This window comes from Geospiza fortis, unplaced genomic scaffold (assembly GCF_000277835.1).
Source record: "Geospiza fortis unplaced genomic scaffold, GeoFor_1.0 scaffold11, whole genome shotgun sequence".
NCBI classification, from domain to species: Eukaryota; Metazoa; Chordata; class Aves; order Passeriformes; family Thraupidae; genus Geospiza; species Geospiza fortis.
This window is the reverse complement of record NW_005054304.1, coordinates 15,747,137-15,765,760: the sequence shown is the minus strand read 5'-3', so window position 1 is coordinate 15,765,760 and position 18,624 is coordinate 15,747,137. Positions and strand designations below refer to the sequence as shown.

At 37.6% G+C, this 18,624-nt stretch overlaps 1 protein-coding gene across 1 annotated transcript in view; it reads left to right on the top strand.

Annotated features, from left to right (window-relative positions):
- The window catches only part of BANK1 (B cell scaffold protein with ankyrin repeats 1), a 132,571-nt gene that overhangs the window by 43,601 nt on the left and 70,346 nt on the right, over window positions 1-18,624 (top strand). Inside the window, 4 exon segments of the mRNA XM_031066471.1 lie at window positions 3,522-3,642; window positions 6,592-6,651; window positions 6,654-6,728; window positions 12,374-12,570. Of these exon segments, the coding sequence (XP_030922331.1) occupies window positions 3,522-3,642; window positions 6,592-6,651; window positions 6,654-6,728; window positions 12,374-12,570 (453 nt within the window).

The following is an 18,624-nucleotide window of genomic DNA, read 5'->3' as shown; positions in this document are numbered from 1 at the left end:
TGGGGTTTTCTGGCATAGATTTATTTGGTTTCAAAATTAAAAAAAAAAGAAGCTAAGGTCATATCCTTATTACTGAAGCTGGTAAGTTCATGTTAGCTTGAGTGACTTAGAATATCTGGAGAGATTGAGGAAGTCTTTATGACAAGCTTTGGTTGAATAATATTTGTATGGTTGTGAGATACTTGGTATCTTAAATGATGTTTTTATCATAGTCATTAAACAGGATTCCAGTTACAGTTGGAAAAGAAGAATGAAAATAAACTGCAGCCTCCTCTATGAAAACTTGTAAATATCTATATGATTTATGTGGTGGTATTTTGTATGCACCTCTACCTGATCCCCAAAGATACTTCATTTGAAGCCGTATTTAATATTTCAATCTTCTCAGCTTACATCAACAGCTGTTATTTTGAAATGTTTCTTTCTTTTCCTCTAGGTATGAAAGCTTTTCCTATTCTATCGCTGGCTAAAATTGTCAGAAATGCCTGACTGTTTTTAAACCTAGCCCATTCTCATTGGCAAAAGCAATCCAAATATGGAAGTGCATATAAAGTAGTGTCTGATATGTAAGAACTAATGAAGAAGTTGATCTTTATGTAAATGTTAGCTTGTTAGTACTGCCAAAGCCAGTGGAATACACTAATTTGCTGGCTGTGGATGCTGTGTTTCAGTGGCACACATTTTCAGGGCTTGGTTAGCAGTTATTAAAGAAAGTAGGTAATCCTGTTCACAAAAGTAGCAAAATATATTATGCTTGGTGGTCTCCTTTTTCAAGGATGCTTTTGGAATCCCAGCTGTGATGGTCAGCACTTGGGGCTTTTCTGATCACAGCTGCGTCCTGTTGCTCTGGGAAGGGGTGAGGGAATAGAGGCAGTGCCTACAACTGGAGAGGTGGTGCTGTGACAAGCAGTGAGGCTTGTGGAAGGATTTCCAGTACTGGAGCAGAGAAGTTGGCTGTGCTTCAGAGAGTGTGGGAAGAATTGTCTACAAGCTCACTAGCTTAGTTCTGGAGTGCTGCAAGGGCAAAGAGGGAAACTAGCACTATTGTGTATTATCTCTAGTGTTGTAAATCTTTTTTTGGACTTTCTCAAACTCCTGAGTGGTTCAGAGTTCTCTTGCACAGTGCCTAACTTCAAGTTCAACTTTAAATACAGTTCTGCTTCTGTTGGCCATTGGTGAAGCTTCCCCAGGAACTTCAGGTTTGTAATGTTGGTGAGATTTCTTGGGAAGATTTCTTGGGCCTATAGAGATCTGTATAGGGTATGTTAAAATACATAAACACAGCAGACTTGGAGTCTGTGAGTGCTCTGGGACAGGAATGGGCTGTAAAGTAAAAGTCTCTAAACTGAATTGTTTCTTGAGGAGAGACCTTTTATGATATGGAGCTGGATAGTGCAGAGTGGCCCTATTCCTACTTCTGTTTGCCTGTTGTTTTACCTGTTATCATCTAAATGCTGGAACTCGCCCTTCTGTATGTGAGATAAAAGACATAGATGGTGGTTTGTTTTTTTTTTTAATTGACTAATATTTTTTTCCTTTTGTATCTTTGCTATAGAGGAGCACAATGAAGCTCACCATTACAGTTTAGTTAAGAACATAGCAATGATTTAAGAGCATAGCTTAAGTCATTGCTTAAGCCCTCAGATTTTACATCCCGAGAGTAAGAGGAAAAACAAAATGTTGAGGTGGAAAACTTGAAGCAATTTGTGCTGATAACTTTGTATAATAAGTGCATTGTTCCTGACTTGTAATTCATAGAAATTGATAGGCTGGTCATTAGAGGGAAGGCCTGTTGAACTATGAGAAATTTTAAAATATTAAAAATATTACTTCAAACTTAGTTTGTCTAGAAGCCCACTTAAATTCTTATTCTCTGCATAGTGGGGTATCTACTACACAGTTGCTTCAGTGAGTACCAATGGTTTTGAGCCTCTTTATTCATGACACAGGATCTGCCATATACACTCATCTGAGCTAGTTCCTGTGTTGCGTGATTTTGTCCTACTCTAGATTGAACTCTGTTAAGGCAATGTAATGATAATATATCTAAGATCTATTTGGAATGAGAGAGGATAGTTTGGTTTCCTAACTGAATTTTTGTATTTTTCCTCTTAATAACATGTAAATGTAGTGTTGTTATTCATGTTAATAATTTGTGGGTTTTATAGATATTTTGGGAGGTTTTGCATATGCTTTCTGAATTTTCACAGTAAGTCTTGTGCTCAGGATAGATTTTTATTCTTTTTTCCTAGGTGGAGTCTTTCCTTAATGCTTATTCCTTTCCTTATTGAAGATTATTATATGTGTTCATAATTATTGAATAAAAATACTGAGAATGTAGTGTGACAGCACAGAAATGGAGTGAATTATGAAAAGAAATGCAATGGTTTTTACGTATCTTAATATTGGAAGGGACAGGGTTAATTATGGGAAAAATAAACAATAATATTGTTAGCTTCCTGCATAAATGGCTTTTCTAATTCTTGGTAGGAGTTGGATGAAAATTATAACCTGCCTCTGCATTCCACATTTTCTGATCATGCCATACTTACTTTTCTTATTCCCTTTTAACAGCCCTGGGAATTAAACTTCATGGTTTGTCAGTACACCCCCCTGTCATTTTCTCCTCAGCATGTCAGTCATAGACTTTCTTTTCAAACTCATGTGCTAAGCATGTCTGAAGATGTTCCATTTTAGTCATCCCAGAATGATCTTGACCAGAGACAGTCCAGTTGTGGGAAGGTGAACACAGGGCTACTGACCCTGAGCAGAGTAAAGCAACTCTCTCTGAGCTGTGGCTCTGCTGTGGCTGAGCTCCTTTTGGTGCCCAGTGCAGCACAGACTGGGGTACACAGCTGTAGTGCTTGGTGTAAAATGTCCTTACTCTTCAAATCTCTGTAGTCAGGCTGCTCTTGTCAGGCCAGACAAAGAAATATTTAATTCTGGCTACCTTGAAAGTTATTAGGCATAGATCTTGACTTTCTGTACAGAAAGAGGCGCTCAAAAATCTCCTGGCAGTCAGTGTGGATTTCCCTTGTCTAAAGACTGTCTGTTTAGTAGGAAGCTGATCTATCTGGTTGATATCAGTTTCTTGTTCTGTCAACAATGTTTTGTTTTGGCTGATGAAACTGAAGCTGCTTCCTACCTAGACAAGTCCACAATCTTAATGTAAAAGTTTTGGGTAACAGAGAGTAACTATAATCTTCACACTCACCTTAAATTACCGCTGTAGTACCACATAGATCTTCCTGTCCTTACACTTCATCCAGAAGTTTTTAAGTCATGTCTGAACTTCATATGTTATAATGCATGTTTATGTACAGTTGGATCATGTTGTCATATTTTTTCTATTAAAATATCTCTTCTATCGTTTTCCAAAACTGTGCTTCTCTTACTGAAAGAGATTTTGCCATAATACTGTTTTGAGTAATTTGATTCACCAGCATTCTGAGGATAAAGTTAAAAATACATATGCAACAAATGCACTAATTTTTTTCTGGTTTTTTCTTTCTTTTAAACAGGCATTGAAATTTTCTTCTGTAGAGAAGGTAGACAATGTTCTGAGTTCATTACTCAGAAACAAAATATCTACTTATGAATTCAGCCTACTCCAAAGTGAAGAAGAGCACTATCACCAAGCTAGTGAGTCACTTGTTCTATGTACTGATTTTTATTACTGATGCTATGGTTGTTACTTATAAATGTTGATAAGACAATCCTGAAGTATTGAAAGCCTCTGGTGAAATGGAAGAATCCACAATAAAGGCAACATAAGCAGAAAAAATGGGAGAAATAATTCTGTAAATCATTACTTTGTGGCTCGGTACTTTGTATTTATACTTCCGTGGATTGTTGATCAGCTTTGGATTAACTGCAAATTGACAGCTTTGCAGCTGAGCAAATTCATACTTACAGAGAAAATGGGCAATAAGAGTCATGTGGAGATGCCTGTACATGATATAGTTTTTTTACTAATTGCTCTTCTGCAATGCAGTTTAAACTGCACTTTTTCTAAGTACAGGGGAAATCTGAAAGTTTTCTCTATCTGAAAAGAATGGATGGCTTTTGATCTTAGAACAGCACTAAACTTCTCCAGTCACTTTTAGTACCTATGCACTTAATGGTTTTCATTACTTCTGGCAAAAAGATAATTTTGTTATTTTTAATTTTTAAAATAAAGCATCCCAGTGAGTATAAAATAGGGTTTCTCTATAAAGTAGATACATTATATGGACAATTCAGTCATGCATCAACAGAAGCTGCTGTTAGTACCAAATGCAGGGCCATGGTTGAATTCATTAGCCACTTACTAGGGATTCAAACTAGTTTGCAATAAACCAAAAGTGTGCTTATTTAGCTTGTGTTTTGAAAGCATCATTATGATATTTCAAAAGAATATTAAACATCAGCATTTTTAGGAAACTTCTGGGGAAAGACATTACTCAAGAAAATGTGTTTTCCTTCTAAAATGCTTGAGAAAGGTGCGTTCAGGATGCTGCTTGACTTCTGTTTTGTGTAGCTGGACTTTGGTTTTGAGAGAGAAAAGAGCTCTGTACAATCAGCGAACCTGACACTTCTCATAACCAAACACAAACAAGTTTTGAAGGTAGCACTATGGGGATTTCCATCATGTTTCCTTTTCTTTGTTGATGCAATTCACACCTCTGTATTAGATAAACATGATTCAACTTGTAATATAAAAATGAGCTTAAACATCAAAGTTAGTGGGAGCAAATAAATGAGTTGCCTGTCCTTGACACTTTCCTGTGCACAATTGCATGATGGGGGTGGATAATACAGATTCAAGAGTCGTTCCCTATCTGAAATTTTAGTTGATGAGCAGAAGATTTTTCACTTCTCTAATAACTATTAGAACTGGTGGTGTTTTTGAATGTTGAGAATAATGCTAACCAACCTGCTATGGCCCCAAAAAAAGCTTGTGTGTTTCAAGAGCAAATTGACTGCTTGAGCCAGTAGTGACCTTAAAATGAACTGGTTTGATGCATGGCCCAAAAAGAAGGTGCAAAATTGGATTCCCAGATTCTTCATGGAAAAAAATGTGTTTGCAGTGCTGGAAGCACTCAGAATGTGGGAGGCTTAGACTCTCATCCCTCTTCTGCCTGAAAGGTATATAAACCTGTGTCTTTGACTCCCATAAAAGCATCCCAAACAGCCACTAGACATGTCCAGTAGTGGATGAGAGGAGTGCAAGCTTTCAGCATGAGGTATAGGGAAGAGAAGCTGTATTGTTCTACATGGATGCTTTATTTGAACATTCTTGCACATCAGGGTGCAGCTGATAAATTGCTGCTCTTGAAAGATCTCAATATGACCTCAAAATGAACCAATAATGAAGAACTTAGGATTAATTTATTGGATAACTAATGAATTGCATGGTTTGACTTCTCACAAATTGTGATCTGTGTGATTAAAAACTTGGAAGTCTAAAAGTAAATCCAAGAGACTTAAAATGTAATGAAATTAAAATGTAATATGATACTTTCCTGTACAGACAGTGGTTTAGATCAAAATATGATGAGATGCAAGTTTGCTTACATAATTTTTAAGCTGCCAGTCCCATCCCCAAAAGGGCTGTTCTACACTTTTTTAGTATGACAATGCAGTATTTGTGAGCAGTCAGTGTCTAGGCTGGTAATGTCAAGATAGGTGGCAAAGGTGCAAGAGGTTAACTCTGATAGCGATGAGTGAGCTAAGTGCAGACTGAATAGAAACCATTGGAAAATGTTGTGTTTAACACACAACTTTAACTGGAGACAAAGCCAAGACTTGTCTGGGATTTTTAGTGATGGTGTCACCTCTTGTAAAAGAGTGTGACTAAAGGTGGAAATACTGTCTGAAATATTGTACCTTCCATACTGAATTGATTTCATGTATATTGTGTGCACATTATTCCTTTATATTCTGGTAATAGAATCTAATCAAAGCATACCAACAAATCCAAACTCCAATTTCAAAATATTTATTGAGAAATACGTTTCTTTTTGGAAAGCCCTGATTCTCAGAATCTTCAGATTTGGGAATTTTTGTTGCATTGTTTCCTGTCCAAGAAATAACAATTTACTTGAGGAAAACCTGCTTCTTTTTCCACTATTAATTAATTTTCCTTTTTTGCAAGTTATCTATTGCTATTTGTCTAATTAAACTCAACTACTGATGCTTATGAAAAGTCCTGAACTTGCCTTATAGAAAACAGTGTCTTTTGTCACCTGAAACTGCTTTCAACATAACAAATTCTGTCCTGATTTCTGTAATTCTTTTTTTCAAGTAAAAACATCTATCCCAAAAGAAGAAATAGAGTCTGGGTTTTTAGCTTCTGGCAAAATAATGGGGGGAGAGAGAAGGTACTGGTATTGGCACTGTAGAAGTCATCTTAGGTGCTATTTAAATTGCTAAGAAAAACAACCATGTCCTGTTTCAATAATTTGGGAAATAAAAGAAGGATGTCTTACAAGATGTGCAGAAATATCACTGTAGGCTGCTCTGTTTCCTGACTTCAATTTTATGAAAATTCCCACAGGCTAAGACAATGCTGCGATAGAGTAATATTAGATTTTATGCGCTGTTTTATAGCTGAGGTTTTGCAGAATTCTCTGCAGATAAGAGAAAGGACTATGACAGGACAAAACATACAAAAACCCCCAGCAATTCACTTTTAACCTTGTGTATGTCAAAAAGAACTTTAATTAAAAGCAAGCACTGGCCTCAATGTTAGTTGAAAGTCGAAGAAGCCACCTTAAAGCACTTAATAATGTGACAGTTGAGGACAGTTGCCCTTTAACCTTTCCTTTCAGCTTGTGATCATCTGCTAACTAGTTCTTAGTGTAGGTGCCAAACAACCACAGCTTTTCTCTGTTAACATTCTCCATTAAAGGACTGATGATGAGTAAAAGCTACTTTACCCCTACTAAGCCCTTACTGCTTTTGCTCAGTTCTATATAGTTAGCTGAAATGAGTTGTTCCAATTTCACAGCAAACAAAATTTCCAGCAACTTTCACCAATTCTGTGTGACAAACTTGCAAATTCAAGAATGGTATTTTCTACCTGAAGCACATGGGCTTTCAAATAATTACAGCCTCTTCCTACTGTGTATAATGCAAAACTTTATTTGAAGTGGTTAAGCATGGTATGATGGAATTTTCTTTACAGCAGAACATCTAGTTTATCTTAAGAGCTCAGCTCAATTTTGAGAATTGGCAATTTAAGAACAGTTATAATTTAAAAACAAACACAAATAGATCTTGTAGTGGGCTTTTCTTGTCTGTCATTTTGACAGTGGTACCTATAGCTGTCAGTGATTTCTGCTGTAGAATCTGGTGGAAGGAGAAAAGTTCTTCACATTTTGCTACTGACTTGGGAGGGATTCAAACAGTTAGTGATGTCTCTCTTCACAATGAGGGCAAAAAACAAAGACCAGAAGGCATCAATCATCTCTTTTGAGGTCATTAACCTTACTGTATTTCATAATTACAAATGGATTTGGAGGAGGAATTTCTGAGAGGCCAAGTCCAAGGACATCTTTTTCCCTTCACTGCATGGGAGGCAAAGCTATTAGGTTATGTTATTATGAGCTAATTATTATTAGCAGAGAGTGACTACTGGTACCACAGCATGCAGAAATGGTCACTGAAATGTTGCTGAGGTTATTGAAACAACAGCAGCCATCTCCACTGTCAGTATTGCATTTACCAAGACAAAAATTTTACCAAGGTGGCCTCAAGTTTTTCAGGCCTTTGAGGGAGGGCTCCTCAGCAAGACTGGGAAAGTTTGGCCCTTGAAGATTGCATCCTACTTTGTGTGAGTGCAGGGTGCTGCCAGTTGAGTGCCTGAAAATCAGAGTATTGAAAACTGTCTGAAGTTAGTGAAGCTCAGTCGTCTGTGGCTCCTCACAATGACTTTTTGTCTTGTGTCACAACTCGATGCCACCAGGCTTCAGGTTTGGGAGCAGAAGAGACAAAAACTGTCCATTTGAACCACTCATTTCCTTTTTGAGTTTTATGTAGATCTCACTATACCATCAATGTTGCTTTTAAAGCTTTCCTGCCTTTGCAATTTATTTTCTAAGCAGTCAGAGTATCTCTTCTTCATGCTGTACACTTGGCTTGGAGATGATATCTAGCTTTTCTTCCATTTTTTAGTATTTTAAATACATGCTCAGCATTATGTCATTTACACTCAGTGGTGATAATTACAGATACATAAAGAGTAAACAACTTTATCTAATGTCACAGTAGGAGTGTTGCTGTAAAGTATGGGGCCAAGGGAAACTTAAGGCTCAGTGCTAAGTGAATGAATACTGAATGTAATCCTATTAAAAAGTTGATTACAAAAATCTGAAATGAAATTGCAAACAAGGCTCTCTGTATGACATATCTCATCCCATCCAGGTTAAGAACCAGCTGAATCCTACAACCAATTTAGAGAAAAGCAATTGCAAAGCAAACAAGGACAACAATTTTTTTTTCCTGCTTACTAGGAGCAATATAAAAATAAAAGTTTGTCTTAGGAAATTGGTTTATAAATTTCTTTCTTTTTACCATCCTCCATGGCTGGCTAAGGTATTTCATTTTTTAATGATGTAGTTTCCTGTAATGTTCAAAGTATGTAAGCGTAGGAGTCCTGCCTGAATATCAAACTCAACTAGGGAGGAGTTGAGTGGTGACCAGGCAAAACAACTCAAGTGCAAGGAGCTGAAGGGATTTTGGAATACCTCTGTGTTACTTTAAGAGTGCAAAAATGCCTGCCTAGATCAGGCTTATGAATGTTACCTCTTCCTCTCTTTCTATTGGTGAAGAAATCATAGCATCCAGTCCATTGGTAATGTAGACTTGAATACAATTCAGATTTGTAACCAGCTTTTTTTTTATTCATTAGTATGAGTGGAAATTCATTCAGACCATGTTATTAATACTGTGTTAAGGCTCTTTTTACTGACTATATTTGACCTTGTGGTGTTGTCTAATAGGGTGCAAACTATTGAGTACCTATTGCATTGCTGGACATCTTAAAAACAAATAGCAGAACCCACAAGTACTAAGAAAAGCAGTTTGAGCACTTGTGGAAGTTTTTTTTTTTTAATATTAGCTCAGGTTTTAACACTTTTTTAAAGAGAATCTTATTTTTTCTTACATTGAGAAAAATCTAGACAAAAATAACAAGTCAAATGCATATACTCTGGGCTAAAAATGATAGTTCTTCAAATGACCAAATCAAACCTAGTTTGTGGAACTTTAATTAAAATGTTGAGCAATGTTGAGTAAAGAAGTTGTGTACCATGTACTTGTCTCAAAAACCTTAGCTGCTATGCAGTTTTACAATTGCCTATTGTAGCCCAAAGGATTTTAAAGCTTACTGCAAAATACATGGGAATATAAACTACAACACATACTCTTGTTGATGGAAGTTCAACCTGCCAAGGGTTCTAAAACAAGTGGCTTGATTTACACAGGTGCTGTGTATTTACAGTTTCTTGGTTAGATTTTTCTTTGCCTGGTGGAAATAAAAGTCAGGCAACATTAAATTTGCTTTAAAATCAGTTTAGAGTTGTTAATGATACTTTTGATTAAACTGTAGCCCACTCAAATACCTTCTGTCAAAATAATATTGGAGTAGGATAGTGCTGGAATATTCTTTGTCCAAAATGCAGTCAAAATTGTCCTAACATTTTTTTTCTCAGTTAGTACTTAGCTATGCCTATTCCAAGAACTGCTCTTGTTCATTTTATTTAATATTGGGGTGAGATTTTACTCTCTCCCATATTATGATTCTACTGGAGCAAAAAGGCTGGGCAGGGGAGGTACAAAAATGAGCCAAATTTCACTATGCAGAAGAATGTAAAAATTAGAAAGTTTGTTAAAGACTGGCAGCTAAGAGATTTCCATAACAAGTCATAACTTCTTCCAGCACACTATGGGCTAAAAATGTGCTGGCTAACATGTAGGACAATGGATGACAGGGATATAAAATAAAACTCAAGAAAGATAGAAAAAACTGTGTAAATTCCCAAGCTGTAGTCCTGGATGGGAGATGTGGAAATAGACTGTCTGGAGTTGAAGGGACCATGAAGTTACTGCAAAAACAGGCAGGTTGAACACAAAGAAATTACCAGGACTAACTGGCGTTCTTTAAGAGCTCTGAAGAAATTTTAAAGTAGAATATCTGGGTTTCTAACAATGCAATATTTCATTTTTAGTACTAGGCAGTGTGACCAACCAGGAGTTGATGCCCAAACCCAGCTTCTCAGGCAAGCCTGTGACCTAGAAGCAGGTTAATGTATCATTTCTACTGGACAAACTAATAAAAGTGTTAATAAAAAAAGTCTTCTGTAATGTGAAGCCTGACTTTATGAATTTCTTGTAGATTTTTTTTTGAGTCAGTAAACCTGGTTAAGTCAGTAACTGACTGGGTATGGTTGGACAACTGACCAAAGCCAGGAGACAGGCAATTGGGAAAGATCTTTTTTTGCTAGCAATACAAAGTGTTCCGTGTAGCAAGGAAAAAGGCTAATGCGGGCAGGGAATGAGACATTTAATCTCATTTAGACATTGACTGCATTTATGCAGTAAAATGTCAGATGATGTTCATTACAGGTAAAACCAAAGCAGTGCAAGTGAAGAAAAGCAGTCCTATGTTATCATCCAAAATTAGAAGATTTGAGCAGGCTCTTAGTGCTGAGGAATAAGACCATGCGGCTCCATGAGAACATCAACTTGTTGCTAGGCAGCAGATCAAAAAGCTAATGAAGAACTAGGAATTATTAGAAAAGGAATAGAGAACAAAACAGGACATAATTATGGCAATGCATGAAATATGGCTCATCCCAAAGTTGAGTATCATGTGCAACTCTTCTCCTGTCATCTCAAAATAGTTACAGAAAAGCTGGAAAAGGTTGAGGGGAGAGCAGTGTGTGTGGTGGAGTTGTTTCTCTACAGGGCCCAATTAACTAGACTGGAGCCCTTCAAAAAAGAAATTATGGGAATGAGTAAATCTTTGGAATTGCATAGAGGGCAGACAGTGATGGAGAATAAGATGAATAAGAGACTGGTAGTTGAGCCCTAGCCGGAGCCAGGCTCAAAGCAAGCTAGGGGGAGTGATGCCTTGTGAAGGCTGACCTAAAACAGAGACTAGATGGAGCGAAAGATAAAGTAGGTATTTATTAAGACGCCTCAATAGATCCACCTTGGGCAGCACAACCCAAAATGGCCACAAAATGGATGACTGGTCAAAGGGTCTCACACTTATATAAGTTCTGGTCCACTTGCATATTGGAGCTAATTGTCCAATTACAGCTTTAACCCATGAAGTCCCATCCTTCTTGTTTTCTCTCTTCAGTCCACCGTTGTTTATGCCTGAAATTTGGATCATTTGTCCTTGGTCCCTGGCTAGAGAAGGAATTGTTTTGTCTACCTGTCCTGTGAAGAGAGTTTACTATCCCCTAATATAAGCCTAGACTTACTCACTAAAGCAGATCAGAATCTGAAAAATATAAAAGCTAAAACCTGAGGCATCAGGACCATTCCTTCATGCATTGGGTAGGAAAGACCCTCAAGGTGCAAAAAGTTGATGATGCCTGGGACAGGCTGGGTGCATGCTTGGACAAGAGATACACTGCGTGCTGATTTATAGACCAGTGGGTACAGAGCCAACCACAATTAATCAGGAAGTAGAGTATGAATGTAGAGTAGAGAAGTATTTTCTATGCTTGAGCTCGTTTTCTTTGTTGTTACTTGTTTGGCGGTTGTTCTGTATGTAACTTGTGTTCGCTCATAGAGTTAAAATACAGGAAGATGCTGAAATGATAAACGGAATGTCCCAGCTGTCCAGTGTAAAAGTGATTTTTGATAGAAATTAATATCAGGTTATTTCTGATAAATCCTAAAAACTTCTATCTAATTCATCTTTAAATTCTCTGATTTTTCATTGCAGGGATAAGCAAACTTTTCCAGGTGGCTGGTAGTCTTTGATTTTTCAGAAATTATTTTTAATATCAAAACATAACATAAACCTGTAAAAATGTCCCCCTCAAAAATATTCTACCTAAGCAAAGGCATGTCTTGGCTGTAGAATTGTCTGCCCTTTGCAAGAAAGCTTATTTCTCAGAAGAACTGAAATGCTTTAAAATCCCTCTGTCAGGATAAAAATTAGATTTCTCAGTCACACCCGAGGCTCCTTTATTGATATGTGTATAGGCACTGTAAAACTGTTAATTGAAAAAATAATTCTTTGGCTGTTAGTTCAATACCAGGAGCTTGAAAACTGTGATTCCACAGCACTAATATTCAAAAGACATTTATAGAAGAAGGTGTTCTATAAAAGCAGAACTTTGTTTCTTAAGACTTTGTTTCCATTATACAGATAGCCCTTTGGAAGAATTTCCTACCCTGCTTCACTGTGCTGCCAGATTTGGCTTGAAGAAACTTGCAGCATTTCTACTCAGTTGTCCTGAGGCCGCACAGGCTTGCAAAATAACCAATAAATATGGAGATGATCCAGAGAGTATTGCGAAGAAGCACGGGCACAAGGAATTAAGAAAATTAATCAAAGAATTGTCAGTAAGTCCATGTGTTTTCCATATGTCATCTACAACCAGGGGGCCAAGATATTGTACTACTGAGATCCCATAGCATCACCTCTTGTAAAGACTAATACGTTGTAGTCCTTCTGTCTGAAAATATTGTTGTACTCCTGTCTCAGAAAGAGGGGTCAAAATGGGGTACAGCCACTTTCTTTGTGTACTGATGGTGAAGATCAGAGCTTTTCACTGCTCAAGTCCTAGGCATGTAATGGAAAGGAGAACAGTGAGCCAGAAGTACCTTATGTGGCCTGGTTAGATTGGTACTTTCAGTGCCCAAAAAATGGTTATATTGTAAGTAGTCTAGACTAGCTGTCTGGAGTAGGAGCTAAAGACTTCTTTAAAGGTCACTTTAAAAGGGACTTTGAACTCTCTTAGCACTGCTGTTCTTCACCATTTAAAAATGAGTTGTTTCCCTGCCATGGTTGTTCATGCCACTGTGACCGAAGGGTAAATTTTATCACCTTTAGATGGAGTAAATATTTCTTCAGCTGGGTATGCAGGAGGGATTTGGAGCAATAGTTGTTCTTCCACGTGAAAGTTAATAGTGAAATGAGGGTCTTTCCATAGTTCTACCATGTAAATTATTGCAAATGAAACCTAACAGAATTGCAGTAAAAAAGCAATGTACTATAGTGACATTTGAGTGCTTTAACCTATTTCAACTCTTTTTGTGCTAACTGCAATATGTACAGATATAATTCTATGGTTTTTGATACTGCGATTGAGCTCAAATTTAACTCAAGAAAATATGTTCCTCTCTACCATCCAGTATAAAGCTGTACATAAAACCGTGCTGTCTTCCTGGATCACCATGTTAGTAATTTCACATTTAACAATTTCTAGCTGCTGTAGTTGCCCCACAGTCATCCTTGCACTGGTCAGTCTGACATGTAAGGTCAGGCTTTTCAGTTCTTGGAGTTTATCAGTTTGGTTTGAAGAGAATGGTACTGTATTCCCTAACCTCCCTACCTGTGTATTTGGCTAGGTGCTGGTTTTGTATGGTCAGATACTCCCAGTAAAGTTGTGTGTAAAGGATTGGTAAGAACAGGCAGAATATGAATAAGGTGATACTTAATTCTTGGTGAAATACCTTGATTTCTTTTCCAAGATAATCATAGGAGCTGAAGTGTTGAAACATGGATGAAAAATCATTTTGGAAACATGTTTCCTTTGATAAATTTTCATGTTTAATGATAATGAATAATTCCATAGGGCATTTTTTTTACACTAGTGTTGTAGAAATTCAATTTCTGATGTGTCTTTGTTGTGCACTCCACGTGGAACTGGAAGTTTCAGAAAATAGGTAATTTTGTTTTTATCCTAATGCACTCACACTCTGGTCTGGGGCTTCTTCAAGGGAAGACAAGCATGCATAGTACAGGCAGACTAAGGTGATACACAGAGAGTACGTGGCAATTCTACAGTCTTTTCACATTTTAATAGACCTTGTCAGTGATGGAAGGCAGTGCTTGTGAGGGTGGTTTATTTCACTCTGAAAAGTGTGTAAAGCGTGTGCATAACTCTGGTTAGCTTTTCTTTATTAATAAGATTATTAATTGTCCTAATAAAGTCTAAGTATAAATTTGTCAGTCTAAAACATGTATTTAAAATGGCAACTGAGCTCTGCAATGCATTTTTCTTTAAAACGCTTCTCTGATGGTACATGCCTGCTATTGTTTGCACATAAACAGTTAAAAACAACTGTTCTCTACTTTCCCAAGGATGAACGCTTATACCAGTATTGAAGTAAAAACTACTCTTTGGACACTGTAAATGCGTGTAGTCTGGATAGGACATTCAGTTGTACTACCTGTTTTCAGTTGATTCAAATGGCTTTGCTTACTAATGCAACACAGGTAAAAATCTGAGTGTGCTTCAAGTCTGCCAAATGTGTAATATGATACTATAGAAACGTTAGCTCCAACCACTGGAAGAAAAATGGCTTATTTGTGTCCACTGTAATAGTGCACTTAAGCAAAAACACTTACTGTACCTCTGTAATTGATGGGAATATGGAAAAGAAATATTTGCATGGCTCTGAGCCAAGAAGAATTTAGTTTAACCATGTTCCTGGAACTTCCCATTACAGCTGTAATGTTGACATTACTTATTATTAAAATACAAGTACTTTTGCATTTGGCATACCTCTCCCTGTTTCAAAAGTGTTACTTGTGTTTGGTCGTTCCTTTAGGGAATAGCCCCAAAATACACATAGTAAATCATTGCTTCTATCTTAAAGAGCAGTAGGGTTCCAGAAAAATGAATGCATTAAAACATACATTTGATTTTTCCAAAATCCTGCAAAGTGTCTTTCATTTGCTGGAGAAAAACCAACAAAACCCAAAAGTGTGATTTTGAGCTGGAGAATTCTTAGGGGAGTAAGAATTCCCTGAGATGATTAGAGAGAGCGCATCAAAACATGAAGTGGCAACAACTCAGCTACTCTTTCTACCTTCAAGCCCAGCGGGCTGTACAGCCCTTTTTGGTGTCTGCTGAGCAGATCAGTGCTCAGGGCTTTTATTTGCTACTGCTTTGTTGCTAAGGCCCTCCAGCTTCCCTGTCAGCAGGCTTAATGGAAAGGTGCTCAGGGCTCTGTTGGCAAAGGTGAGCCATGGGAGCTGGCTGGTTTTCACAGGGAGTCATCTGAATGGCATAAGTGCCCTGTCTCTGTTTAAAAGGAAAACCTCTTTCTGCAGCTGGACACTGACAGTGTCAATGTGGGGAGTGTTACAGCCACAGAAAACAGATCTGGAGATCTGGAGTGCCTGGTGGCTGTGCTGGGAGCTGATCTCCTGATGTGTCAGAGCAAAGCACAAGGGAAGGATCCCACATCTCGAGGCATGCTCCTCAGCTGTATGAACACACACAGAAGAGATTCTTCTGCTTTTAGTACCAGTGTTAAGTGCAGTGCAAGGTCATTAAATGCTAAAACCTCACACCCATCAGGATCCTGTATATATCTGTGCTTCCACCATGGTAGTGTCTGCCTTCTCTGTAAGAATTTCTGCATTTCAGATGCTCCTTGAAAATGTCTGCTCTGGTGAGGGAACAATACAATTCTTAAATGATTTGTATTCAAGGTCCTAAATTGGTGAAACTGTGCCTGAAAGAGTCTTCAGTGGGGATTATAATGAAACTCAGTTTCAAATGTACCAGCGGTTTATTAAGCAAATTGTATTTTTTTGCATTTTAGCACAATGGGCATTCATTTCTAATTTCTACATGTTTCATTATAGTTCAGATAAAGTAATTCCCTTTTCTGTAGCATAAAAGAGGGACACACTTAACACTCTGCAATAACATCCTGAATTTGTCAGTCTTTTGATTTTTATTCCTCTATGCCTTCAAGTATTTGAATGTTTTCCACAATTGCCTATAGGCTGAATTGCTTGAATCAAGTCTGTCTATTTAAAACTACTAAGAGACATTTGGTAGGAATTCTGGCAGGAGTCCTTGTATTTGAACCTTTGAGACTTGGTTGATCCAGCTGATAGCTCAAATGCCAGTAGGAAATGCTTTCCATTAGCCACAGGTCAAAACATATCTGCAGGCAGCTGTTCCAGTACCTGTGACAGGTATTTGTAAAGTGACAGTAGTTCTCTGGCATATCAGGGCTCTATTTCAGATGTTTGCCTTCTGCGTATGCTCAGTCTCTGAAAGCTGCTTTGACATGAGCTCGTTCTTCTTGCCACCAGCTGTGGCTTTCTAAGTCTGTGTAAAAAAATCTACCTCCAGATTATAAAGAAATCACTGAAATTATGTTCTTATCCAGTACACAAAGTAAGACTTAAAAAATAATGCTTAGAAATTGTCTCTCATCTAGGTGAGTAAGGAGGGGGGAGTATGTTCAATTTGTGACCTGACCATTTAAAATTGGAGGTCACACTGGTAGCCAGTTTAGGCGTTTGTGCTTTGGCACAGGAATAATTCTTTGTTCCACACTTTGGGTTTCTAATTTCTTCTTTCTTTTAATGTGAGCTGTGTAGCTGAATGTGTCATAGCCAGGAAGATTACTGTGTACCACTGTGGTATACATCACAAAAAACCCACAATTCAAAAAGTGTTTTATTGGTTGATTAATGCAAATGCTTTCTGATTGCTGACTTCAGCCTTTAAAGCAGATTCCTAGAGGTGGCATAAACCTGCCACCTCTATAAAAATTGAGGGGTTATTTTTTGTCACCACACATTTGAGACAGCATAAATTAATTTTTATTTTTAAAATAGCTTCTGACATTTCAGAATTGGTTACCAGAAGTCTAAGGCAGAAAAGGGAGGTCAATTGACCTTTTTTTCACCTGCCCTGTCGCCAGGTAACAATCTGCAGCAGAGCAGGAGACTGATGGAAAAATTTTCTTCCTCTGCCACTAGCAAAACTCTGTCTGGATTTCTTGTTTAACCTAATTTTCTGTCTGCCTGCTTGAAGCACCCCTTAGGCAGCTATTGAAAATATAACAGGTATTTAATTCTGTACCTATTGATGGAAATTCCTTCAGAATGGCATAGATTGAGATTGCCCTGCATGGCTGTTCAGAAGAAGCTTGTTTTCTTTCCAGAATGCAGAGTTACAGCAATTCTAACTCATCTGAGCTACATCCTGCAATGCCTAGACCCTGAGTTACAAGGTTCACTGCTGTTAGAAGTTCCCTCAGTAGCAGAGAGAAGCACAGTCTTACAGCTGGTCATAATTTTCACTCAGAGCCTGTTCTATGGAAGATATATGTTTTAGATGGCCGGGGAGGGAGGAAAGACATTTTTCTTCCTGAAATGCCAAGCTGTATTTTTATAAATCATAGCAGACTTAAAGGATGGGCAGAAATGTAGTTTGAGAAGTAATTCATCATTGTTCACCTCTCCCCTTTCATCTCTTACTTTGAAGTGCATGGTTGAACCAGAATACAGAATCTCTTGAAGTATCTTCAGCTTGATGAAATAGAAAGCAGTCTACAGAAATAGGGTGTTTTGGAAAATGAGGGTACTTTTCTTCTCAGTTGTTTTATGTGAAAAGAATCTTACTTGTCTTTGTAGCTACTATTGCCAAATGACAGGAAATCTTTAGACTTCACGAATCCCTTCGCCAAGGATTCTCATAATTTGCTGGGGAGTTCTAGAAGCTCTTTAGAAATCAGCACTTTCTGAACACAGAAGTATTATTCTTCCATTTATTTTTAGCTTTGTGTTTCTGTAAAAGGCTATGTAATGTGGCAGAGCTCCTCACCAAGAAGCAGATTTTTACATCCGTTGGCAACATCTTCCTCAGCTATTAATTTTCTGCCAGTGAAGGATCTTATGTAGAAAGATAAAGAATCTTAGATGAATCTGATTGCTGTCAATAGTTCTTTGATTAGTTTAAATGCTATTGCAGTATTGCGTGGGGACATAGCTCATTGCTTTCAAATATCTGGTAGACAATGTGACAGAGAAGAGGATTAGTCTGGTTTCTGAAATTCCTTCTAATCCACCAGTGAGTCCTTGGTGAAGCCTGCTGGATTTAATTCTTGCCACAATATTTTAGTGCACAGAAATGTCAATTGCATGCATTCTTTGGTACACTGGAAATTACCTAGCTGAAATAAATAAGTGACTGCATTCTTTGATACTCTTCAGTGAGTGGATATTCACAAATCAAATTCTTCAAGAGAGTCTTGCTATTATCCAGTCTTGGTGTTTTATATGTAAGATTTGGTTTGGGGAATTTGGGTTTTTTTTCATGTGTTCTCAGAGGGATGTGCTCCCTGTAATAAAAACTTGCTAGCATATACAGCCTTTTGAGGTCAGGCAATTTATGCTTTAGTGAAGAGATAAGATACAGACTGAGCACAGAAAATTTTGGCTTCAAGAAGGAAAGACTAGATTTTCCATTTTGAAAAAACAGCCATTACACTACTACATACATTTTTTAAGTTTCTGCATTGACTTTTATTCAGGCTAGAATCTTGCACCTTAACTGTGATTACATTTCCTGTCAATAGCTATGCAATTGAGTGCAACCTTCTTGCAAAAAGAATAAGTGGAACTGCGGATTTGGAAAC